The 27597-nt window shown below is 38.8% G+C and overlaps 1 protein-coding gene across 1 annotated transcript; it reads right to left on the bottom strand.

Annotated features, from left to right (window-relative positions):
• On the bottom strand, positions 1–27597 carry LOC146708500 (integrin alpha-M). Its single transcript, XM_085460426.1, has 31 exons — positions 27518–27597; positions 22433–22559; positions 21529–21611; positions 21359–21444; positions 21158–21272; positions 20908–21038; positions 20652–20794; positions 20414–20564; positions 20107–20242; positions 19942–20015; positions 18634–18748; positions 18300–18442; positions 17249–17395; positions 16965–17162; positions 10782–10912; positions 10200–10354; positions 9946–10112; positions 9732–9848; positions 9257–9327; positions 9033–9174; positions 4942–5037; positions 4696–4775; positions 4537–4617; positions 4351–4426; positions 3234–3341; positions 3115–3156; positions 2505–2630; positions 2308–2415; positions 2187–2228; positions 1964–2074; positions 1–1840 (listed from the first exon to the last, which is right to left on the bottom strand). The coding sequence occupies exons 1-31, from the start codon at positions 27564–27566 to the stop codon at positions 1550–1552; spliced, it is 3642 nt and encodes a 1213-aa protein (XP_085316552.1). The 5' UTR covers positions 27567–27597; the 3' UTR covers positions 1–1549.

The following is a 27597-nucleotide window of genomic DNA, read 5'->3' as shown; positions in this document are numbered from 1 at the left end:
TGACATGGGAAATTGTCTTTATTCATTTGCAGATACAAAGGTGGTTTGTGCATCTGTTTATCTTACAAACATTATTTCACTTTTACTAAGATACAGAATTTCTTTTAAAAAGAAAAAAAAAGTCATAATTCATGTTCACATGGATACAGATCTTAGGATATATTCCAATGGAAATTAACAGTGTAAAGGCAAGACATTTAAAACACGGAAAAGCAAACTAAAAGTACAAATATGCAAACAACAGTAGACTAAAAATATTAGGGAAATTAAAGGAACATGTTGTTTTCCACCCTTTAATATCTACATTTCATTTACATTTTCTACATTTAAAATTGGTGTCTTACTTTGCCAACATCATCCACAATTTCTAAATATCTGATGTAATCTCAGATTTAAACTCCCAAATTTATGAAGTTTATTGTCAATCCAGCTGCAAACTTTTTATTATCAACACTTTTGTCTACCTAACTTTCATGTCTGTAACGAACTAAAGATCTTCTCACTCACATTAACTCATTTAGTGAGATCAGAATCAATTATTCAAAATTTTAATTACTCTACAAAAATCAACATATTAAACACAGTCAGATATAATACAAGGTGAAGTGCTTTTTGAATAAATACCTGTGCAGAAGGCAGCAGAGCCTTTTCATATAGGTGGTAACTATTAAAAATATTACAGTGTATCAAAATGTAAATAATGTGCATTAATGGGGAATACATGGTAGGCTATTGACATTAGCAGAGAAGGAATTATTAAGCGTGTTAAATAAGTTGTGTTAAACAGTCACATGAACAACAATTATTAAACCTTGGGTTTCTGCATGAACTATGGATTGCTACAGGTATGACTCTTTAGTCACATCTCAACAGAATATTAAACAGAAGTGCTTGCCTCTTGTGTCTGGCATGAACAGCCTCCTTCATGGAGGTGTCTACAAACTCGCTGATGTTTTCCTGTGCTGTGACCATTGAACATTTGTAGAAAGCCAATCCATCTGATGCTTATTCAGCTTCATGTCTGGTGTCATTGATTTTTCCCTGATGTAGCTGAACCCACAATTATTGCATGAGATGTAAAAACCTAATTCAGAAACAGTAAGAGTACTGTAAAAAGTAGAAATAGAATGCACTGATTTGTAAATCTCATAAACCTATATGCTGCATGGCATGATTCTGGCATCAGTGTATGAGCTCAGGAACCCTAACAGAAATCACTGTGAAATGCAGGTTAAAGCTCTCTCATCCAAAGATTAAACCATACGTGAACATAATCCATAAATGCCACCGAGTTAAGGCAATGCACTGAGGCAAAGTGCGAAATTCTTCTGTAGCCAGGCAAATCAAAATTTGAACTGTTTTACACTGTGGTTTATGTGTTGCAACTCATGAAGAATAATAAGAGAATTAAAAAATATGGGGCGGTCATCTGGGACACAGACCCAGATCATACCCCTAAATCACGTTTTCTACTTGTGTCCAGTCTGAACTATGCTAAACTGTCACTAAGACTAACAAATGTTCCATATATTCCAAATCCTCCTTGACTTTATGCGTTAATGGTAACAGTAGCTTCATCCTTTTTCTCCTCAGCAGCACCATCATCATGAACCTTATTTTCCTCAGAAGGTTGATCAGATTTGTTATCAGTGCCTGACTGCTTGATCTGTTCATCATCGGGGGCAGAGGAGATGAGAGGTGATTTTTCCTGCGTTTGATTATCATTGGAAGATTTCTCAGATTTCTTATCAGTCCCTACAGTTGAAGCAGGGATTGGTATTACAACAGTGTCATCCTCAAGATCATCTTCTCCAAACTTTTTCCTCTTGAAGCAACCGAGCTTGTGACAGACACAAAGAGAATCATTAGACCAAATAGCAATTTGGTGATCTCAGTGCAGTTATGGAGATTCAGACAACTTGATATAAAGATAACAGTCTTCAGGCTGAGTATAAACTCTCACCTTAAACAGGATGATTGTGATTATGATCAGAAGTAAGAGTCCCAAACCGGCTCCAGTTAAAATGATCAGCATTTTATTTGGGAGGATAAAGAAATCAACCCGAACTTCAGTCTGTTGGCAGAGAAAACACAAGATTTCAAAGTAGTGCCTTACCATTTTTAACATCACTCTAGTAAATAGTTTGAATAATTATAATAATTATTCATGTAAAGACTGAAGGTACCTTTTTTGTTGGAAATTTGAATGGTGTCAAATGGTCTTTATTCTGTGGGTAATAGATATAATAAATTAGGTTTACTGGAAAAGCAATGACAGAAATATGCTGTGGTCAAAATCAAACATACCTCTGGATCGTTCAGCACATACCGAGCGTCGTCATAGCCAACATGTACAGAACTTACAAAGTTAATCTTTCTGCTGTCTCCAGTGTATTTTTTCAGAAAAGCAACATTCTGTAAAGTAAGAGCAGATTAATTAATCTTAAGTAATTTATTATTTTTATATATGTGTAATGTGTATTCTGTGTGTATTTAGTACATACGGCTGCCTGTTGTGCGGCTTCTTTAAAGTGGACTTTTCCCGATAGTGTAAACTCAGCAGATGCATAGTTCTTCAAATTGAAAGTGTTGCAGACGATGGCCACGCACTTATTTTTTGGTAAGCAGTTCTGTTCCACAACCCCAAGAAAATGTTTTAAATGAGACGTATTATTCTTTTCATTACTTCTTCATCTGTCATAAATACACTGCAGTAATTGTGGATACTAATATGATGTTTTAAATTACATCAGTACAGTTGGAAGTATTCTCTAAACACTCAGTTTGATGTCCCTGATAGTTGCTTTATCGAATATTGTCAATACAGAAGAACCAGCTGTTCAAACCTTCTGTTTTTGAGGGGCAGCCAATCCGAAGAAAGTTGGGTTAAGGGAAAGAAAATTAGATAAAGCTTCTTGTTTTAAATGGAGGATGAATTGAGAGGTTGTTGCAAAGTCATTTATAAGATAAGGATTACTTTGAACTGTGCGTCATGTAAAGTTAGTCTAATAGAGTCCAAGCACGAATAAATAAAAGCATTAGCACAACAGCTTCCTTTTAAGGTATTAATAATTTTACAAGACCTCAATATTTTATTCAATCTCTTGTACTTACCTTAAATTTGTGGTTAGTAGTGGCTGTGCACTGTGTTTTGTTCTTAAAGAGAAAAAGTATGGTAAGCTTTAAGGTTCTATATTTTCATATGGAGCAGCAGTGTTCAGACACAAAATTACCTCCTTGACAAAGATTTGATAGCTTTTCATTTCAAAGCTATGCTCCAGTTGAGTTGGGAATTCCAGGGTGATGGTTGCAGGAAACTCCTTAAAACCAGTGTTATCTATCTGTAAATTGTCATAGACAAAATGGTCATTTTAAATAAATACATGTGGAAATATTCAGTTTTCTGATGAGAATCAGATGAAAATACTGATAACAGCCTTGTATCAGTCAGTTACAACCAGTTAGTTTAGTTTAGCAAGAACATGATCGATAATTTTGATTGATCAGCTGAAAACTGAAATCAATACGGGAAAGCCATCAACTCCTCTAATGGCCACTTGAGGCTTGGTCTAAACCACAGACAGTATAAAAGGTGGACGTAGGTTCTGGGTCTGAAAAGTGAAGCCAACAAAGTTCCTTAAACTTGCATTATTTTGAATGGCCTCCAGGGGGCGATACACAGGGTTATGAAAATACTTCTGGCTCTATAGAACCAGTCTATGGAAGAACGGGCCTGAACTCTGGAAACAAATTATTGATAGGCTAACATCTGATTTTGTGTCACCCTGACTAAATGAAGATCAATATGGTTTTAAAACTGCATCTTGACAATTAAAGTATTCAATGAGATCATTGATCACCAGTTGAGTTGGATAGTTTCTTGTTACAGAGTCGTCATGTGTCTTACCCCAGCGGTGCCCGACCCCGGGCCACGGACTGGTACCGGTCCATGAGTCATTTGGTACAGGGCCCCGAGAGTTGAAGCTCGGGTGTGAAATGTATGGTTTTCAGTGTTTTATCATTAACTCTGTTTCCCTGGGTCTTTCCCCGTGTTGTAGTTGTACACACAACTACAACACGGGAAAAGTAAGATCTTATTTTGAAAGAAATATTTACGCGTTACCATGGTGACCAGAGAGCATTACGGGGCAGAGAGGAGGACGCTAAAGCTACACAATTACACAGAGTTAACGATTATTATTATATTTACGAAATACCGAGTTTTTGTCTTGGTCGTGTCAGTCTATTTTGTTGTATTTATCCGCGACACCTTAAAGACCGGTCCGTGAAAATATTGTTGGACATTAAACCGGTCCGTGGCGCAAAAAAGGTTGTGGACCGCTGTCTTACCCTGTATGTAATGTTCATTTCTTTAGGTGCAGTCTCATCTGAGGTGAAGTTCAGATAGGTAGTGCTGTCTTGGTTCCTGAAAAGATGATCGCAGCATGCCACTGAACAATTATACAACTACTGACTTGTAGAAATAGATTAAACATAAGGATACACATAATATTTTATGTGAATAGTGATACTTACACTGTTAAAATCATTTTAATTTCAAATTGCACTGGGATGCTTTCGGTGAGGGTGCTGGTCCTGTTTGAGTCTTGATTATCACTGAGCGTGAAAAAGACATTTCTTGTAAATATCAAAATAAATATTTTAGAGAAATGTTTATGCAGTAGATTGTTGTACCTTTTTGCTTCAATTATCATGGACATCTTGTCATTCCACTCATAATTATGCATGACATGGAAGGAAGATTGAAACGTTGCCTTTTTGTGGGAAGAAATGAAAAAGATGTTAGGCCTGATTCACAGATGAAGAGAAAAGATGTAAGGAGGAGAAGCTGGAAGCTAAGACTGAAGTTTCAGAGACTTGGTCATTTGTGAAACTTCACTTCTGTCTGTTAGGATGGTATCTGGATGTTTTATGACTCACGTAGGATCTACTGCGATACACAGGCTGGCTCACACCACATATGGTTTTGTTGCGTTCTTCTTGATCCCGGCAGTCGTGCGTTGTTAGTCTTGATGACTGTTTTAAGAAAAGAAAATGGTTGGTATGAGCTGAGACTCTAAAATAAAAGTTTTTACACCTACTGTGACATTTCCTTTGATACACTGCAGGTAACACTAAGTTTAAACTTTTGAAGGTTAAGCTATACTGCATAGTGTAGTGGAGGTCACCGAGGCATTGTATAACCTGACCATCATCACACACACACACACACACACACACACACACATATATATATATACACACATATATATATCCTAACCCTAACCCCGTCATGCATATATATGATGTTTAGTCCATCTTAGTAGTTTGAGACAGCTCAGTTAAATGTGCAGAGCTGTCAGCTTTCAGGAAGTTTCTATAATTACATATGAAAATTAATATTTTAATATGAATATTTGTGATATTTTGTCAGCATTTTTCAAAGAACTGTCTAGAGGAAAGATTTTAAGGATGTGGGTATGAAGGGACATTTTAAGATTCTGCCTTTCTCTGTGATAAGCTGACTAGGCTTAACGAAAGGTTGCATAATGTCATCTTTGTCTTTATGGCAGGGCAAATAATTATTTGATTACCTGCTGCATTTATGTTTGAAGAACCATAAAATAACCATGGATTAGCCCAAACCTACACCGGAGCAGCTTGTTAATGATCTGAAGAACAGCATGTGTAAAACACTGTGCCGTAATGAACTAAAATCTTAAAATTTTGAAACACTTGCTTTGATGTTGTCCTAAATTCACACACAGGGGAAGGATGCAACTGAACATCACTTTAACCTGACAAGAGCAGGTGAGAAGAAATATCGTGCTATGCTTCACGGTGGACTGACTTTGCATTTCTAAGAATTAAATGAGTATAATATGCTTAAAAAATACTTATAAAAAAGACATTATATTCAACCTGTCGCAATCTGTTCATGTCCGTAAGCGATATCAAATACTGCCAATCTCAAAATGTTCTAGAAGTCCGTGATGACAAAAATAACGTATTCATCAGTAAAACACAGTAAACTTGCCAACATGTCTCCAAAAACCGTCTGCTCATAACCTTGTTGATGCTGAGCTCTGTTTTGATGTGCAAATGAAAATAGATTGCATGCATTTAGTTTCTCCTGCATTTTATTACACAGTGGTCACTATACGAGGATCAGTCAGTGATCACTTCACTGAGCTGAACATGCACCATCAATGAAGGGAACAACTGATCCTCTTAAAATGGGTTTGTATAGATGTATGCATTGAGTGGCTCCAGTAAGGTTATCTGCTTTTTTCATTTAAAAAAAAAGCAGTTTTCCACCAAAGTATTATTTTATTCTTATGGTTTTCATTCATTTGTAATTAGACCCAACAGATATGAGTAACCTTTCATTTAATTTCCCTTTTCCCAGCAAAAACATTGGTTAAGATTGTGAGTTTTAGGATTTTAAGACATAAGCAGAAAGAAGAGGAAATGCATTACTGGACAACCACAGGAAGGAAGTTAAGGCAACTTATCAGATTTTGTGCAACACAGCACAGAAATGCACATAAAATCGAGTTCCCTGCAACCTGTAAACTCTATTGTGTATAACCAGGTTGTCCTATAAGCTTTGTGAAAAGCCTTCAGTTAATCCAAAATACTGCAGTGAGATTACTGAAAGGACTAGAAAGACAGAGCCTATTTCTCCCATACGGCTCTCTGTTAAATGTAGAATTTAAACTCCTCTTCATCATATGCAAGGTCTTGTATGCGATGAGTGTTAATCCATTTTGAGACATAATTTTACAGTTTAATATTCATTTCCACCGCTTGTATCCTCAATCTCGTTCTATCACTCACTACCCACAGCTCGTGACCATAGGTTTTTCTGAAAAGTGGCATTTCAGAAATACTGTGTTTCTGAAAAATACAGTAGTTCTCATCATTGCTACACTAACAACATTCAAATTTATTGTCAACTGACTGATGATCTGTCATTGTCACTGCACTCCTTGTTGGCTTGCCTGAGAGAGGTCAAAGATTGGCTGTCGGATAATTCTCTCATTTTAAATGAGAAAACAAAATGAAATTATGGTGTTCAATAGCCATGTTCCTCGAGACCAGCTTGTTGCCTCTTGCTAACTCTCACTCTCTCCCGGGTGTCTATTTGGATATCTCCTCCATCTGTAGTTAAATCTGGCTTCTTTCAATTTCGCTAGATTTCTAAAGCTAAGCATTATATACCACACAGGAACCTCGAAAAAGGTATCCATGCTTTTGTGACCTCCGGGTTAGACTGTTGCAATTCTCTTTACTGTGGTCTCCAATAGGGATGGGTATCGAAAACCGGTTCTTGTTGAGAGCCGGTTCCCACTGTTTCAATTCCTTGGAATTGTTTGCCATTTTTGCAAACGATTCCCTTATCGATTCCAGTCGCCCCGAATGAGGTCACCACGTCGCGGAACGTCATTTATCTGGCAGGAAACACGGCGCCTAAGCGGCTTAAACGCTCAAAAGTTTGGTTATACTTTACGAGAACGGATGACAACAGGGCAACTTGCAATACTTGCAAAGTAGATATTTCATTTAACGGAGGAAACACTACGAATATGCAAAAGCATTTGCTCACAAAACACGCGATGACCTTAAATGAATGGCGTGTTTTTAATTCCGCTCCGGACTCGTGAATCTCAACCCAGCAGCAGCGGTAACGTTTGCACGTCCTCTCCCGTTAATGCGGCAGGTAAATAATCAACTAACAGTGCATATTATGTTAGCGCGATCTGCCTTATTACAAAACCTGCCATTACTGTGCATTGAGGTGACCATGATGAGACAGACAGAGTCTGGCTCAGATGCTGGCAGTTCTCACTGCAGTCTACCGGTAGCGTCTCCTTTCAGGCCAGGATAGACGAATGTCACCGAGCAGTGACTGAGTTTGTGGTCAAAGGCTTGCACCCGTTTGCCACAGCAGATGATTTTCAGTAAGTGAATGTGTTTAATTGTAGGCAGGGACATTACTGAATATTCTTGTGTAATTGCTACAGAATAATTTATGTTATACTTTGTTATTGCTACAGAAGAATATTTATTTTATTATTTTACATTTTTTTTCCTGGGGACCCTGTGACGCCCCATTGAAGAGCTGTAGGCTGGATCTCTTAAGATCTCACTGTTGGGTTTGTAAGGCCATGTTACTCCTAAGTTTCTATCTTGTTCAAAGAGAAGATATAAAACAAAGTTCTAAGCTAATCGACCTTAGTGTTCTCCTTTTTAAAAAAGAATCGATAAGAGAATCGAATCGTTAAACAGAATCGAAAATGGAATCGGAATCGTGAAAATCTTATCAATACCCATCCCTAGTCTCCAATCTGTCTCTCTTCATAGGCTACAGCTTGTTCAGAATGCTGTGGCTCGCCTTCTTACTGGAGCTAAAAAAATTTGATCCTATCACTCCCGTTCTTGTTGATTTACATTGGTTACTTATCAAATATCGTTAAAAATTTTGCTACTCACTTTAAAACTCTGAATAATTTTGCACCCAGTTGTCTCACTGAACTTCTCAATCTGTACACTCCTTGTCGTGCGTGATGGCCCAAACTAAGTTTAGGCTGAAAACCAGAGGCGATCGTGTCTTTGCTTCAGCTGCTTCAACCTTTGGACTAGCCTCCCCGCTTCTATTCATGCCCCAGACTCTATCCAATCCTTCAAATCAAGATTGAAGGCTTACTTATTTAACCTGACTTTCCCGACCAGTTAATGCCCTTTCAATAAACTTATAATTAATTTCACTGCTGTTTTTTTTTTTACTTTTTAGTTCAGATTTTGTATCCATGAACTGACCTTCCTTCTGAATTGACATTTTACTTAACTCTTCTGGTCTATTAGTGCCTCCTTTCTGTCTGTGCTAGTGCTAGTGCCTAATCTGTACTTTGTTAATTGATTTATGTTGATTCTTTGTATCATTGTGAAGCTCTTTGGTGTGCCTTTGGGTTTTTAAACGTGCTATTTAAATAAAACTGTATTGTCTTGTAATGTATCTTTATAGTTACCTTTATAAGAGTCATCCTAGAGAAGGAGAGGCCTGGAGGATAGAACATTATAAGGCTGGTGTTGTATGAGTCATCACCATCATTTTTCAAATGTATAGTCACATTGAAGTAGTTATTTTCTGTCACCAATAATGTCGGAGTCCTGAGAGAGACAAACAACACCTAATATTAAACATATGACATTAATCGTATTATATCTGAGTCGTGTTTGTAGATATACATACTCGAATTTGAATTTGACATCCAGTTCAGCGATACAAGTGTCATTTTTTCTACATTGTTTCTCAAAAGGAACCTGCGAAAAATAAAACTTGTGTTTAATTGATGCCAGAAAAAAGATTTCCTTCCTAACACACTAAACTGAGGTGGTGAATGTGGTAAACATTGTACAGTGTTAAATTGACACTAGAGAGTTTCTATATAGGTTCACTCTTTCCGGTATTAAATGAACACTGACAGTGTTATATTTTAACAGGAGCCTAACACTAAGCAGTACTGATTTTCTAACACTGGAATATCCCTAACATTTTAGGTTATTTTTCAGTGTTTGAAAATGCTCAGTGTTAGTCGTTGTTAATCTTTAAACCTGACTAGGCTACTGATAACACTGTCAAAGTGTTCATTTAACACTCAAAATAGTGGATGTGTAGATGCAGCTTTGTCAATTTTGTGAATATTGATGTTGTATGTAGAACGTACCTCAACAGCAGACTGCTTTTTGCTGTCCATGTTCAGGGTGATGTTAGCAGTCTCACTGTCAGCTTGAGAAAAGTTTAATTTGATGCTGATCGGTGACAACGTGTCGATCACACATTTCTGTAAAGCAAAAGCAACAAGAGAGGAGCAATAAACACGAGGTTTGCTTTTGATCAGATTGAGAATATGTGCAAATATTATGAATTCAGCTTCATACGTGCATGTAGATGGAGAAGTTTAAGCAAGTCATTTCATCTTTCAGCTCATAGGTGGAGGTAAGACTCCTGGTTTTCGTATCAGTTTGAGTGAAGAAACCTCGATGTTTTTGTCTCATTGGGTCCACGGCGAACATGTATGTGATGTTCAGTCCAGAGCTCACATTCCCTGTAAACCCGCAGAGCAGGATTACAATAATGCATTCACAGGGTGCAGTCAGCAGCTGTTAAATGGTTTACTGAATGAGGCTCCTACCTTGTTTGCTCTTTGTTGCTTCTACCATTTCAAAACAGGCTGTTAAGGTAAGCATAAGTAAATTTCCTTCTGCACCCTGACAGTCAAGTTTCTCTGTGCTTATCTCCTTAGGGTGGAAAGATAGGTGAGCCATCACATTAAAGACGGGCTTGGAGCTGAAAGACATTTAAGAACAGTAATAAGAAAGTAGTAATGATGCCCTCTTTCAATACTAAGGTTTTATATATCAGGACATAATACAGTATAGCAACATTAGTTCTTTATTTTATATACAAAACCAAATCTGAAAAATTTGGGACACTTTATAAAATGTAACAACAGAATGCATCCATAAATCCATATTTTATTCACAACAGAACATAAAAAATATCAAATGTTTAAAATGAGAAAGTGGTCGAGTTTCTCACAGGTAATGATGGGCAGAAATTCACCAATTTGCAAAAAACTGCATCTACACATTATGGAGCAATTTGCGGCAACAACAACAACTTAAACTTTGTGTTTTCCCCCCAAATTAAAACTCAAAGCACAAGAGTTGTGCAAAGGGAGCTGTAACCCTAACACTAAGCACACTAACCCTACCTTAAGACAACAGCAGCGCCCTGTGATCCGATCACAATATCTGGGAGGCCATCCTCTTTGATGCCGACGCCCCCATCGATGGCCTGTCCAAAGAATCTTATCCCAGGTGTTATTTTGTCTCCTGTGATTCTCTGAAATAAGAGATTTCAATACTGAAAAAGTGTTTTCACACATATTTGTATGGCAGAGAAAAACGGTGTATTTACATTAAAATTTAACAAAGGTCTTATAAGAAATGCTACTCTTTGTGATGTAGATTTCACATGACATTTTGCCCATTCTCCTCCATCCTCTCTATTCTAATTTAATTGTATTTATACAGCACCAAATGACAACAACAGTCGCCTCGATGCTCTTTATCTAAGCCTTTTCCACTCACAGACAGTTGGCTGTTTTTGTGTTTTGCTTGTTTTGTTTTTTTAAATTCCAGAGATCAACAGTTTCACAAATATCAGCAATCATTCCAAAGTCAAAATCTATGAGCTCAAGTTGTTTGTTTCCTATTCTGATGTTTCATGTGAAGGTTAATTGAAGCCCTTGGCTTGTATTTTCAGGATTTTATCAGCTGGAATATGTTCACATGATTAGTTAGTATCATTAATAGTAGGATTGGTAGAAACTCTTGTCAAAGGAAAGAGACTGAGCTGCCTCATTCTCTTTCCTGAAACAGCCTTGCTCAATGATCTCCTTCTGATTGCTGACTCTGGACGCTCTTCAGTCCTGGTCCTACTGGATCCATCCTCGGCCTTTGATATGGTAGATCATAACACCCTATTAGCGAGGCTTGAACACACAGTTGGCATTAGAGGTGCCGCCCCAGATTGGTTTAAGTCATATCTTTCTAATAGCTCTTTCTCGATCAATTTTGGCCCTTATCTCTCCTCTGCTGCACCTCTCTCGTGTGGCATGCCTCAAGGATCTGTCCTCGGCCCCCTGCTCTTCTCACTGTATATGCTCCCCTTAGGCATCTTTGTGAAGTACAACATTGCACATAATTGTCACGCTGACGACATACAGATCTATTTCGAATTAACTGATGATCCTGCTATGTCTTTGCACGGTTTTCGTGAGTGCTTGCACAAAGTCAAAGATTGGCTCGCTTATCTCTCGTGTTTGACAGTAGTATTCCCTGTGGCCAACTCCGTGATGCCTTCGGTTCCTTTGATAGTTTCCTCACCGACACTGTTAATGGCCTGGGTGTGTTTTTGGATAGCTCTTTAAAATTTGACAAACAAGCGTCTGCTGTTGTCAAATCTTGCTTCTATCAATTGTGTCTTATTAGCAAAGTCAGGCATTATGTCCCGCATAGGGACCTGGAAAAGCTTATCCACACCTTCGTGACATCTAGGTTGGATTATTGCAGCTCCCTTCACTTTGGTCTTAACTCGACTCTTCTCCATAGACTGCAAATTCAGAATGCGGCTCGTCTCCTTACTGGTAGTGGGCGGCGTGTCTCTATCACCCCTGTCCTTGCTGACCTGCATTGGCTTCCCGTTAAGTATCGCATTCGATTCAAAATCCTGCTGCTTACCTTCCGAATTATTAACAATATAGCTCCAAGCTACCTCATTGAGCTACTTAGATTATACACGCCTACTAGAGTACTAAGATCATCTTCCCAGGAACTCTTGGTACAGCTGAGACCCTGGCTGAAGACTAGAGGTGACCAAGCATTTGCCTTGGCTGCACCCGGTCTACGGTATAACCTTCCCATTGCTATCCGTGAGTCTGATTCCATTCAATCCTTCAAACTGCGGTTAAAAACCCACTTATTTAGCCTCACCTTTTCTACCAGTTAATGACTGGTTGTTAGTTAGTTTAATGCTTATTTCTATCTTCAGTCCATTCTTAACTACTTTTAATCATTTTTAAAATTTTTGACTGTTTTATCCTTTACACATATTGTTCTTTTATGCTTTTATATGGATTTCTTTTGCTTCTGTGTTTTAAATGCCATCTAACATGCTAGCATGTTGGTACTTTGCCACAGCCTTGATCCTCCCCTGTTACTTCATCTCCCCCTCTTGTATGTTAAGCATTTTTTGTACACCACTGGTTTTAAATGTGCTATATAAATAAAGTTTGTTGTTGTTGTTGTTGTTAGTTAGTAAATAATGAAATGAATGCTACACGTGTACTATATTCAAATGAAGAAAACAATTACAGTAATACAAAATTATGTAATGTGTACTAAATTATACAATAAAATACTATTCCATTAAAAGTAAACACTGCTCAGAGATTGAGCTGACTTGCTGGAGATTTGTGCTGTTAAAGGTTTTTTTTTGTTACTTGAAATGATACTTAAAATCATGGGATTCATGGCCAGCTGTACCTTAAAAGATTTTAATCTCAGTTGACTCAGCAGATTAAAGCACTACGATGGCTTTTAGCTTGAATTAACACCCTGTTTTTCTGTTTTATTGTAGTTTACATTATTTTATTTTAGCGTAGAGGCGATCGTGGCTCAAGAGTTGGGAGTTCGCCTTGTAATCAGAAGGTTGCCAGTTTGAGCCCCGGCTTGGACAGTCTCGGTCATTGCGTCCTTGGGCAAGACGCTTCACCCGTTGCCTACTGGTGGTGGTGGTTTTTTTGTAGCCTATTTCTATTTTCCCCGTTGTTTTCACTGGCTGACCTGTAAAGCACTTTGACAGTAGTATCCCCAACTGCTACTACTGCACATTCACCCAATATGTATGTATGTGTGTGTGTGTGTGTGTGTGTGTGTGTGTGTGTGTGTGTGTGTGTGTGTGTGTATATATATATATATATAAAAAATGTTCTTCCTCTACCCCCCCCCCCTCATTTTTGCACATGTCGAGCGTGTCAGGCTACATTTCACTGTGTGTTATACTTGTTTAACTATGCATGTGACAAATAAAGAACCTTGAACAACCTTTGACTATTATTGAGTTCACTGAGGTTTACTTCCAGACACTTGAATATTTTTCTTGACCTAATTACTAGGGGTGCAACAATACACAAAATTCACGGTTCGGTTCGATACTTTGGTGTCACGGTTCGATATTTTTTCGATAAAAAAAATGTTCATGCCTTTTTAATTTGTCATTTATTACATTTCACGGCACATCTCTGTGCGTTCATCATTTGTTTGAAGCCAGCTCACCTCCTGCAACTACTCTTCCGAGAATACGTGCTTCTTTTGTGGTTCGGACTCCTTCTGACATTTCTTTGGAGGTGGAGTAACATCACAGTAATTGCTTAAAGGAGCTTCTTCGACATCTTTAAGAGTTCTAAACAAATGTCTGTCCTCCTCCTGAAAATCTTATGTATGCAAACACGCGTTGCAACTTCTTATCTTGTGCCCGTTTTTTTTTTTATTTTGACAGCGAATGCGCACCTGCGGACCACTTATGTGCAGCCCTGGTTATTTCGCTTGTCGTATTGCAGCCACAGAAATTCTTTTGTCCATGAAACCATAAAGCTGCACTTTCTTTTTGCCTTATGGTCTGATTTGTCATAACTTTTTCGTTTTGTGGTAAGCTTTTCTTTGGCTGTCACTTCTTCACCCTGACCTGTCTTATTTGGCTCAGCAGAACTAAAATATTGTGGCGAGCTCAGACAAGGAGGAGACGGAGGTACCGTTTGGTCTTGCTTCCCGTGAGCTAGCCAGGGAGCACAGCCGTTTATTGACATCTGCAGAAGGACACTGTCGCTAGCTAACTGCTCAGCGCGGCAACAGCACAGCAACAGCAACAACAACAACACCACACAGGCCGCCCTCTGACCCCGGAAGGACACACCGTCGCAGCGAGAGGGCATCACCCGTCACTATGGCAACATAAATAAAACATAACTGTACAAACAGAACCCCGAACAGCCCTGACCCGCTACATAGCCCCCACCTAAGGGGTCAGTCGTCCCCGACGACCCCATTACCCCACACAAAGTCCTGCAAATGTCCAGGTGCCTTCTTTTGGCGCACCGGATGGTCACGACCTGCGGGGGAAAAGTCACTGGGGTCAGAACATGGGGTGCCACCATCATCCCACTTCTGACACCAATGTGGCGAGCTCAGACAAGGAGGAGACGGAGGTGTCGTTTGGTCTTGCTTCCCGTGAGCTAGCCAGGGAGCACAGCCGTTTATTGACATCTGCAGAAGAACACTGTCGCTAGCTAACTGCTCAGCATGGCAACAGCACAGCAACAACAACAACAACAACACCACACAGGGCGCCCTCTGACCCCGGAAGGACACACCGTAGCAGCGAGAGGGCGTCACCCGTCACTATGGCAACATAAACAAAACATAACTGTACAAACAGAACCCCGAACAGCCCTGACCCGCTACAATATATATCCTGCTGCTTTTACACACGCACTCACATAACGCTCAGCGATTCTCTGCTCGATCAACCTCTCACATGTTTAAGCTGCTGGAGATTTCACTTGTCATGTTTGCGTAGTAAGCTAACGATTGATAAGACGATGTCAGAGGAATTGGTGCGCAAATTATCATCACTCACCAATCAGTGCTATCGCTCTCTATACACAGTTCACGTGATTGCAAAGTGAAAGCAAAAGACAAGGGCAAATTCAAACGCGATTTCAATATGTCACATATTGACAGTGGCTCACCGATGCCAATGACATAATTACCCAGCTACATTTCCGAAAGAATGCAAAAGCATTGACATATATTTTTCCTTCCTATGATAGCCCGACAGGCAGGGCAGAGATAGATTTTGGTAGCCCGACTGGAAAAATCGCTAGCCCCTGGACGTTGGGCAGGCGATTTTGCGAGCCCTGTATCTGATTAAGGAATCACTCATCTTTGGAAAAGAGAGTTTATTACAGAGAAATGGCTCTTTCCAAAATAAAAGCTATACTATACGCTTCTTCTGGGCTATATTCTCAGCAGCATATTAAACATATCAGGTCCCGTAAGGAGAATCATGTGCTAACGGCTGTCTAAATGACTCGGGTAAAGTTTGCAGCATGCGTGTTTGTTGTTTTTGTCTGCTTCCACTTGTCTTTGCACTAGGATGATGTCAGCGTAAATGTGCAGTCATATTTGTTGTGTTCCCACTAGTGCTGTCAGCGTAAATCTCGTTGAAATGACGTTAACGCCACAACACGGCAAATCTCCGTTAACGAGCTACCGCAGATCGCCCGTGCATGGGGCTGGACGGCCAACACGTTAACGAGCTAACTGTGCTAACACACTAGCTCCCACCCATGTAATTGAGCATTGCGTGGAACATCCAACATACTGTTTTACTTTAGTCCATGACGCGCTTACCTTCAGGGTCATACATCACATGAAAACCAAAATAATTCCAAACGCCAGATCTGAATGAGGTTGGGGGAGGTTCAATTTGCCATGTTGCAAGGAGAGCTTAACTTCTGTCTCGCTAGCTTGCCTGCTCAGTGAATCTGCGTTCGACTACTCCGCCTAGGCTGCACTGTCGAGCGCAGATCCACTGAGCGCTCAACACAGACAGCATCATCAGAAGGAAAGTTGATAAAATAAATTAAAAATGTATTTGGTATTGTTCATACATATGCGTACTGAACCGAAAGCACTGTATCGAACGGTTCAATATCGATAAGAGTATCCCTACTAATTACAACATTCCTGTCAGGTTAGCAAGAACATTTCTGATCTGATCCTCTGTTTTCCCCCTTTTTTAAAAAAAAATGTAAACAGCAGACATCTTTCTTTAAGTGATGCTCCCATTTTTCCAATCTTGTGGCCAAAAAAAAAAAAAAAAGACAAACAGGAAATAAGTAAGCTGTCAAACATTGTTAATAGCAAAAACAAGAATTTCACTTTCTTTTAGTTTAACATTTATTTTTAAGTTCAGAGGAATATTGTTATTGGATGAACAAGAAAAGTCAGCTAAATATGTTGATTTAGTAAAGTCAAAGATTGAGAAACTTAAAAAGTTTCTCATGTTACTTTGATATTTTGACTTTTCTCAGCTTAAATTATAGTGATGTCACAGTGGCTATGTCCTTCTGTGTCCATTTATACACGCATGAGGTTTTATAAGTTGTATAAGTTCCTACGATGCTGTTGCTGAATGTAACTTATGTAAGTGTTAAGACTGAGACAGAAAAATGTTTTTAAAAGTAAATTCAAAATTACTGAAAAATATTTCACTTGTTCCAAACCCATTGCTGTTTATGGTTACTGTGGTTTCCATGTCCGTCTCTCACCTGGCTGAAAGTGCTGCGTATCCCTCTATGTCTGTCTCCAAGGTAGATATACACAGCACCTCTGTTATCATCCTCAAGCGGAGCTCCGACAGCAACGTCTCGGAGTTCATCTCCATTCAGGTCTGCGAGGCTGGATATGGTGGTGCCAAATCTACCCATGGATGGTCCCATCACAATCAGTTCACTTTTCAGTTGCAGCTATGAGAAAAGAGGAGATTAGTTCATTGAGTTTGATCATGAAAGCATTGAATGTCACACTGTAATATCACAAAGTGGTGGCTCACCTCATCAGTCAGAGTGTAGATGTAGATCTGACCTTCTTTCTTCTCCTGAAGCTGGTAAAACGTTGGCGCTCCCACCAGCAGGAAATCAGTGTCACCGTCTGAGTTAATATCCACCGAACACAGCTCGGCGCCGAAGTAGGAACCGATCTGACAAGTTAGTTATATCATTAGTTCAGTGTTGTTTTAATTATAGATTTATATCATTTAGGGATATAGAAAAATGTGCCTCAAAAATCATCAATGCAGGGAAAATGCTTCATGTACAGAAAACACAATATTACTGCCAGAAAATATGATTTCACAAAACAAAATAAACATGCTGACAAAAACAAGAATCCCTAAAAACAGTTACAGAAACCGACATGTATGCCTGCAAAGTAAGTTTAATGCTTTACGGTGCTTTGAACAAGTTTTATTTTTGAACTGTTTTTATTAAATCAAACAAGGTGCCAGTGTAAGGAAGTTCTTTGGTTTCCTCTGTGTAGCCACAGAGTTTATTTGCCTTTGCACAAGTCTGGAAAGTTGCAAACATTGAACGCTATCATCATTTTAGACTCAGACTACTAGTGATGCATTTCATATTTCTTTCACTCCCATCTTTTCAATCCCTGTACGACATCATTACTGCAACTTGGTGACTTCTGTCTTCTCTCTCCTTTAAATTGTGTTTTGTCATGTTTGACATTTGTGGTTTATCTCCATGCTCTTATTTTCTGTCTTATTTTATCTCAACCAGTCTGCTAGAGGTCTGTTCCTGTTACTAGAGTTCAATCAAGTGTTTGATCATGCTGATCGTCTGCTTGTTGTGGTTCTCTAATATTTCACTGTCTTTACTTTATAATATAGAGCACCTTTCTATAATTGTTAATGTGAATTGCTGATCTACACATAGAAGTGATTTAAAATAGAAATAACAGTAGATTTGATCAAGAATATTTGCATTTATTTCAAGGCAACACTACAATCAGGTATCAACAATGACATGGTGACACACAATGACTTCCAAAGTCAAACGGAGCCATATGAAGAAAAACAATTAAAAGGTACTGACCTGGTCTCCAGTTATTCTTTGTGCTGTGGTCCAGTTGTTGCTGTTTTGTTTGAAAAGTACAACCTGTCCTGTGTGCTGAAACCGGGGTGCACCCGTGAAATACAAAGAAACCCCACCTCTCTCTCCAACAGAGACAGAATATCCTGCAAGAGGCAAATATAACACACAACATGTTTTTATTTGAAAAACTAATGTGTGTATTTGTTGTACTTGGAAGATATTAAAACTGATTTAGACTGGAACCTTCCAGAGTTCATTTGTTCTAGTGTTGAGCCAAATAACGAAATCTTATTTTAAAAAAAGAAACATCAGATAATGTGTAAATAAAGTTTACCCATGTAGGAGTCCATCTCCATTTCTTGATCCTCAATTGTTTCTGTTTTATCTCGACGTTCTTGGAGAGAACCACGCCAGCTGTTTGTTCCCACTGAACCCAGAATCAGTGTATCCTAAAAACAGGAACGCACAAGTGGAAATGTGGTGAGTTTTTGTATGATATGTATAACTATGTAACTATATATATATATATCTATGTGCACTGAACATCCATATTTTAACTTTCATGTAGAGTCTTAAGCACAAGGCATTTTGTTTCACCATGGTTTATTAAAGTTTTACAGTAACAGGGCAGTTAATGCTGTTGAGAGTTTGCCTGAATAACTCACTCTCCAGCTCCGGTAACTAACCTTCCCCAATACACACTCAACATCTTTCATGCAGCACAACCAAAACAGTAACATTGTAACAGAGATCCTGAACACATCACGATAATATACCATATGATATAAACACACACACACACACACACACACACACACACACACACACACACACACACACACACTTTGAACCTACACTGAAGCATGTAACCTATGTAGTTATGTGCCACTTGCTGTGTAAGATTTAATAATTAGGATTAATGTGTGATGTTTGACCGTGTCATGACCTGTTGTGATGAGCCAAAGCCAAAGGGTAGCCGGAGTCCTGACTGGCCTCTGGCCAAGACCTTGGCCGCTACCTGACCCCTGCAGCTGTGTTTGGACGGGTGAGAAAGTTACCCAGCAGCAGGGTGCGGGGATACTGGTCCCTATATATTAGGGGACCAGAGGACACCCCCAGCACTTTCTTCCCCTCTGCTGTTTCTCTCTGTCCGTCTCTGTGTTGCTCTGCTGTCTGTGCATAAGGCTGTACACCCCGGGGTTTTGCTTTGCTTGCTTTCTGCTTTGTAATTTTCTTGCTAAATGTCTGTATGTATTTTTCCTGCTGTTCATATGATTCAGTGTATTAAACTCTGTTCCAAGAATTCTACTCTTTTCCAGAGCATCTTTTTGAGTGTCTTGATTTTAATTGTATCTAAAGAGGTTGGATCTCCACATCGTTGGTGGGAGAAGGTTATCAGGATGGCTTCAAAATTTGCGACCACAGAAAGAGGACAGAAATCTCAGGTATGATTAGAAAAGAATGTATAAGATCAACTGTGTCATCTGACCTGATGCAGCTGGACTCATTTTTTCAGTTATTCAGCAGCAGAAATTAAGTTTTAAGCCTTTAAACAATTCAGCTTCAGCTCATGTTGTGTGGTTTCTAAGCCTTTACTCTGATCCTCAGATGAGTTTAAGGTGCTCAGATAAATTTTGCTCACCTTGTTGAAAACAGCGCTGAATCCACTCTGAGACATTTCATCAGTCAGGTTTCCTGCTCGAGCCCCTTTGGAACCTAAATATGGATCATCAGGGAGTACACGTTACAGCTGCACATGTGGAAGATAACATATACTTTTTAATTGGGGAAAGAAATTAGACGCCACCTTCCACAGCAAAGATCTTTTTCTGAAAATTCTCCAGTACTCCTTTGAGTCCATCATAATTCTCAATTTTGAAGGCATTTTTGTCTTTTGGTTCTGAAGCGATGGCCCTAAATTTATCCAGCTTTGCATCCTTGATCTGAAACCAGAACACAGCTTTAAAACATGAAGGAGTTCCAAGTCTGACATCAGCATAAGAAAAAGATCAGTTCTACACATTAGACTTGTTCTGACCCACAACAGTAAAAACTAAATACATTAAAAGGAGCCACTAAACAGAAGAAAGAGGAGACATGATATATGACATTACCCCAATAACAAGACGAATTATATTTTTCTCATCATATTTTTTAATTATCCCTTTTCTGTCTGTATCAGAGGGATCTCCGTCTGTGATTAGAATCAGAGCTTTAGTTGCATCAGGAGAGGCGCCTGCAGCTGGGTTGTCAAAGATTTGATCACTGAAACAAAAGTAGAAAACAGATTTTGTCACACTCAAAATAAACGAAGCTGTAAACATGAACACATTAACACTAAATAAAACTTACAAAATGAATTCGAGGGCTCTGTGTGTGTTGGTGAGAGTTTTTAAATGTTTGTCTTTCATAAGTTTATTGAGAGCACGTCCAGCTGCATAGTCGTTGAAGTCAAACACTTTGTGGACTGTTGAGGAGAACTGAACTGCTGCAAACTGAAAAACCAACATAAATTATTTAGATACGACACCAAACAGTATATCTTATATATACAGTATCGTAAAAAATAAAAGCTGTGAATGCTTAAATGTTGCAGTAGTGCAGTGACCTTGATCGATGTGTTCTTCAGGCTGTCCATTATATCCACAATAAAATCTTTATTCTTGTTGAATTCATCTTCAGTCATACTCGCTGATCCATCGAACAGAAAGACGAGGTCCACTGTCTTTTTGGTGCAATCTGGGAAAATAATAAAATAAAAATATGTCTGTATCCCAATACCATAAAATTTATGAAAAAATAAAATAATTTAGTCATCATTTGAACATTAAGGAATGCCTTTTCAAAACACACTTTACTTTGAAACGCGGGTTTGAAAGAGGAAATTTTCTGGAGTTGATCCGAGAGCTCATAACAAATACTGTTCAGATAGGAGTTCTCATAGCATTCATGCACCAAACTTGGACTGCAAACCTAAATCAGAGCATAAAAGTTAAATAAAGCTCCGCATATTAATTTGTTTTGCTCACAGTGATGAGGAGAGAGAGTGATTTACTCACAGTGAATCTGGAGCCGGAGGAATCAGCAGCGATCGACAAGCCAAGATGTTTGACTGCTGTTGTGTTTGACTGCAGGTCCTCTGCAACTGAAGCATTTTATTATAAAATACAAACTTTTACAGTAATGTATTTAGTTGTAAGTTGTAAATTGTGTAATATTCTGTTGATACCAGTAGGGTTGAACCACTTGTTTTGGTGAGGTTGGTAAATTCCTCCAGATCCATTTAGCCTGAGAGGTGCAGTGACGACTATCCTGTGGAAAATGATGACACTAATTAAACAGGAAAAGTTCAAAGTCCTGGCAGATCTATACAAATTTTTTGAAACATAGAAAAAAAATGTTGTAGCTCTGTTGTGCATTTACTTTTCCAGATCACTTGGATCAAACTGGGTTCTGTGTGTCCCTTGAATTAAATGAGTGCGACACCCCAGCTTTGATTTTGAGTTAACAACATCAACTTTAATATTTTGATGGCATGCTATGTGTGTTGCTGTGCTCCTTAAGCCACCTTAAACATTTTCGGTTAATTTGACTGTTTTCAGTAAAATGAAAGCAGCTACAAGTGCTCCTATTTAAAAAAAAAAAAAAAAATTTAAATTTAACTCTGCAGCTGCTGATTTTTAAATGCAATAATTAGTCGATAATCTTGTCTTGCATGAAGCTTCTGGTGAGTGAATACACACTTTGAAAGTGCATCAGCATGACTGAAATTCACCTGAAAGATTTTTGTTAGCAAGCAGAGAATCACTCTGAACACTTCTAGCAGCGTTGCCACAGCCGTAGTGCTCTTTATGTCGCGGCTTAGCTTTTCTAAAATGACGGTACATAAAATACTGAAAGAAATGTCCCAGAAATTGAAACTTTTCATTTCTCTAATTACTCTGAACATTTGGGTTTGAAATACAGCAAAAGAGTTTTAACTAGAAAAAGACGCATTTGCTGTTTTAAGCAGCGCGTTAGATTAGTCACAGCAGTATTCAATGCTCAAGTCAAAACCACAACCCATCACAAGAGGCTTTCGAATGCTAAACTGGAATCATCTCACATATTCATTTTAATTTCAGCGAACATACCTTTTGTTACCATCACCAGACTTGTACTGTAGCACTTTGTATCCATAGAAATCACCTGGTTCGCCCTCGTGTTTCTTAGGCTCTGTCATTTTGATGTTAAAAGCCAAACAGGCGGGGATGGTTGAAGCTGAGAAAAGGAGAAAAATATGATCAAAAGTTCTACCAACTTTAAAATATAAAATATCTGCATTTAAGAAGAATACAAATAACTGAAGTTTTAATAATATATATTAAACATCAGAGATAAATCCTGAAGTTGCACTAAGTATAGTTGGTAGGGATACGCCCCAAAAACTACCCAACAGCATGTGTTCATTAGTAGGTTAGAGATCAGAGAGTCAGCTTTTTGTCCTTTTTGTCCATTTAAGTTGTTTTGTTTTTTTTTTACTTTAGTGACAATTGAGGGAGAGATACCAGGATAACATCACATAGTATGGATCTAGCTGGAAAAGAAGTGAATGCATGAGTATTATTGTGTACTTCACTTTCTGAATGTGTTTCTGGACCCTAATTGGGAACACAAGTTTCACAAAATGATTGAAGAATAACGACTCATCAGGAAAGTATTAAAGTTGGTATCAAGAAAGATGAGGACTGTTAGAAGCAGACTCATGGGTGCAGTTTAGAGGAGTCACTTCCTGCTGGCCATTTAAACAGTTTCAGTCAGAGAGAGAAGCATAAAAATATAAAAGGACAGAAATTCTAGGTCTGAAAGTGAAGCCAAGGTGACACCACCTGAAGCTCACATTCTTTTTAATAACAGCCACAGGTGAGATGACAGTAAACACTGTCCTAATAGGTTTACACGCTCATTAGTTCCTTTTGGGTTATATAGAATAAAACATGTGGTCAATTCTAAAAGTCCAAAAGAAGAAGAACGAGGGTGAGTTCACTGCCGCACTTTCACAGTCACACCCACTCAGTCTCTCCCTTTCTGGTATCATCCAGTTTTAAAACATGAACAATTTGAAAAACGCCCTGCTCGAGGCTTCATCGTCAACATCACAGCTGACACGCAGAGAAAATCTCAGCCAAGCACTGGTGAATTAAGTGCAGTCGCCCTTCTTCTCCTGCTTCTTATCTTATCCGCAAAATAGTTACTTCTATTTTTGGAGAAGAGTTAGTACTTATAAGACACAGTTCAGAAGGAAGACGAGAGATACCATCTGTGTCATTTCACAGAAGCTCCTCCCTTGTCAAAACCTGGCATTTACCCACAATGCAACTCAAACCACAAGAACTTTGACAGGAAACTGATGTGGTGAAATAGAGATAAATGGTAAATGGTAAATGGCCTGTATTTATATAGCGCTTTACTAGTCCCTAAGGACCCCTGTTGTGCCAAAAAGTGATTGTCTGCCAAAAAGTGATTTCCAATGTTTCTGTGTATTTTTTATGTGTAATATCTTTATGTATGTTTGTAAACAGAATTCGGTGAACAGGGTTTACAAAGGGGTTAGACATAGAATTAAAAAAATATCTGTTTTTCAAGTATCTTTACAACTCTGTGTCATTGTACTTACATTATAACCAATTCGGTCCTTTATCCCCACTTAAAATATTTTTACAAAACTATTGTAATAATTGCTGCCATTTTTGCTGTCCTCTTGGCCAGCTTACTCTTACAAAAGACATTTTTAATGTTAATGATATTTTTTAACTGCATAAATAAAGGTTATATAAAAGTCAATGCCAAAAACTGATTGCAGCTTCTACCTTGTTACATGAATGTTGTTTGTGGCTCAAGATGACTTTCTATCATCCATAAGGGATGCATTTGACATATGTTTCACATATTATAGCCCAGCAAGTTACTTATAGCAGTTTAAATACGAGCAATCAGTTTTTGGCACAACACCCCAAAGCGCTTTACATATCCAGTCAGCTACATTGTAACCACAGCCACCCTGGGGCGCACTGACAGAGGCGAGGCTGCCGGACACTGGCGCCACCGGGCCCTCTGACCACCACCAGTAGGCAACAGGTGAAGTGTCTTGCCCAAGGACACAACAACCGAGACTGTCCGAGCCGGGGCTCGAACCGGCAACCTTCCGATTACAAGGCGAACTCCTAACTCTTGAGCCACGATCGCCCCGATGAAATTAAGATGTCTGATGAGCTCACTTCTTAATTGTATTAGAAGTCTGCAGATGTAAGAGATGATAGTGACACACTTCAGGCAATTTATACTTTGCACAGCTCACCATGGCAACATTAAAGACTTTATACACCTCGTGGGCTTCCCCCTTTGAGATCACAGCAGAAAAAAACCTCATTCAGCTTTCTGCCACCGTTGTTAACCTTATTTCAAATCTTGGTGTGAAACCGTCATTCAGGTGCTCGACTGTGCAGATGTGTGTCAGTGCAAGTAAAGACAGGATGTGCTGCTTAGCAAATACAAGCAGAGGCAAATGTAAAAGAAATAATAGGCACTTTGACAAGCTGCAAAAATACGCCCAATCAACTGGGAAACCCATTCATAACTTGACCACATTCAGCAACACAAGATAAAAATAGTTGTATAACTGAGGCAAAATTAGAAGCGTAGCACATCAGTGTCACAAGTCGGGGTAGGCTTTTGCAGAAAACTGGTTCCCAGTAGTCCCATTTCTTGGAATTGTCCAAGGAATGGGACTACCGGGAAGGAATGGGACTAGTCTGCCTGCCTGTGGTCCCACTTATCGGCAGCTGATTTCACTTCAGCTGTCAGAGGAAGAAAATAGTGACGCTGTCTAGAATGTGGAAATGAGCATCTATATTATTTTTATTGCACAATTGGACGAGATAAACGGTAATGTGGAAAACTGTGTCGAGGACAGAACCAACCGTATTATGCTGCTCCAAATACAAGAAAAAACAGCATGCTAACGCTATGCTAACCATGATCCCAGAGTGAAAGCTGGGGTCTTTCACTCTGGGATCAGACAACCAGACCCTGAACTTCAACAGGTAACAAGCAGTCAGGCCGCAGCCTCCCTTTCTACCTGTTCATGTTTCTAAAGCAGAATCACCATGGCGATTCTTTTGTGCTGGTTTTCATGTTTTCTTTCTGTGGTTAGTTTTGTTCTACTAAGAGAAAGATCTTAGAAATGTGTGTCGTCATTAGGGATTTTGTGTTGGTGTGTGTGGCTGTAGCCTCAAGTTTATACTGTTAAATAGTGATTATGAGACAGTGTTTCAGGTATTTTACAGAGTAACATTAACGTAATGTAACGAGTAGTATAGCAAATTACTTTTTCCTGGGAGTAATTAAGTAACATGTTGCATTACTTTGAAAAAAAAAAGTATTCTGTGTAATAATTCATTTTATGAGTAATAAGTCCAACACTGATCACAACAAAGACAGGAACTACCTCACAAACATGCACAAACATTTGAACCGCAGCATGGATGCATGACTGTAACTTCTTTATTGCTGCTTAGCAACTCTCAAAACTGAGCCAATGACAACCCAGGGACAATCGATGAGTCATATCATATTGATAATGGAATCCAGATCACAAATTTCTTATCAATTCCCATTCCTAGTCACAAGTTTTCTTTTCTTTAGTCTATTTTTTCATTTCTGTAGATGAGTAGCAAATTAATTAACCACGAAGCATGAAAATTATTTACATGAACAAAAAGATGCAGAAAGGTTAGTATAGTAAATAAAACCAAATGTTGAGCTGAAATAGATATTGAAATTATAGAAAGTAGAAAAACAAGATAACTGAAGCAACATTGTGTAACTACTTAAAAATAAGATAAAAAAAAAAGTGCACAGGAAATGTATCTAGTTTTGTTTTGGTAAGTTTTCAAACGTGTCAAAGATAACAGTGTCAGAAAACTGATGGGGGGAAGGGGGTTAAACTGAGTGTGAGTCCGTGCACTTTGCGAGGTAGGGCCTACAGCAGGGGTGGGCAATCTCAGTCCACGAGGGCCGGTGTCCCTGCAGGTTTTAGGTCTCACCTTGGGTCAACACACCTGAATCACATGATTAGTTCGTTACCAGGCCTCTGGAGAACTTCAGGACATGTTGAGGAGCTAATTTAGCCATCTAAAACCTGCAGGGACACCGGCCCTCGTGGACTGAGATTGCCCACCCCTGGCCTACACAGTGCTGCTTTTTTTTTATTTATTTATTTTATTTTTTGCTCCATCGCTTTAATTTTGTGATTTCATGTCACTGTATTATTACGGGTAAATAAAATCATATTAATTCACTACATTTTTGGCTAATTTTCACTTGGTTTTCTCTCGTATTTATTTCCTATTTATTCCTATTAAATGTCTCAAAACAAAAAGCATGAGAAAGCATTTCAGGTTTACAGGTTGCCGTGCTGACGCCTGTCTCAGCTACACCCAGATCTGTCGCAGGGTCAAACTAAACATTTTTAAACCATACTAACTAAAATGAAATGAGGAAACACATTTGGAAACTAGCGAAACTGAAGTGAAATTAAAAAAAAAAACAATATAAAAAAGGAAAGAGGAATTAATCAAATTCTCAAACTGTGATGACTCATTTAAAAAATATATACATCTCTTTGCACCTTTCAGCTCCTTGTTTTGGCTTTAAAGACACAGAACCTTGAACAGCTGTACACACCTGGATCTGCTCAGCACCAAACAGCAGTAAAACGGTGAACATAATGCAGCTGAAGGGTCTTTGACCAGTCCGTCAATGTAACATTAAAACACGTGCAGCCCCCAGCCCTCATGCACTGAATCTACTGTATTCAGCCCTCTGGTTGGGCGGATGGTTTGGATGAGCTTTTCTACAGCTCAACACAACTGAAGCAAACATAACTCAACCAATGAAACCGGATACTCAATTAAATCTTTATTGTTAAGTTGTAAATCCACATGAAGCTGCATAAATAATTCAAAGTGTGTCTAGCATGCTCCTGTTCTAAACACTCTTCCTGTGAGGATTTCCTGATTAGTTTTAGTTTTTTTCAACACCAAAACATTTTTCTTTCATCAAAATAAAAATTTAGACTTCTAAAAATAATATAATGAAAATATACAAAGCAGCCATGCCTGTCCGCAGATGAACTCTATCTCAGAAATGACAATAAATTCAATCATTTTGAAACTTACCAACAATCACCACGAAGGTGAGGAAATAGATGTGCTGTCGCCAGTGCATCTTTCAGGTCTAACACTGCTGCTCAAGTTTC

The sequence above is a fragment of the Copadichromis virginalis genome, linkage group LG6 (genome assembly GCF_057382275.1).
Source record: "Copadichromis virginalis isolate Kocher_CV1m ecotype Utaka linkage group LG6, C_Virginalis_male_GT1.1, whole genome shotgun sequence".
NCBI classification, from domain to species: Eukaryota; Metazoa; Chordata; class Actinopteri; order Cichliformes; family Cichlidae; genus Copadichromis; species Copadichromis virginalis.
The sequence above is the reverse complement of the archived record's forward strand: the minus strand, read 5'-3'. Positions and strand labels throughout refer to the sequence as shown.

Coding starts and splice junctions, on each gene's coding strand:
- LOC146708500 (XM_085460426.1), bottom strand. CDS start 27,566: ATGCACTGGCGACAGCACATCTATTTCCTCACCTTCGTGGTGATTGTT. Junction 20,016..20,106: donor AAAGATCTTTGCTGTGGAAG/GTGGCGTCTAAT, acceptor ATCCATATTTAG/GTTCCAAAGGGGCTCGAGCA. Junction 5,038..9,032: donor CTAGGATGACTCTTATAAAG/GTAACTATAAAG, acceptor TTCTTAAAACAG/TCATCAAGACTAACAACGCA.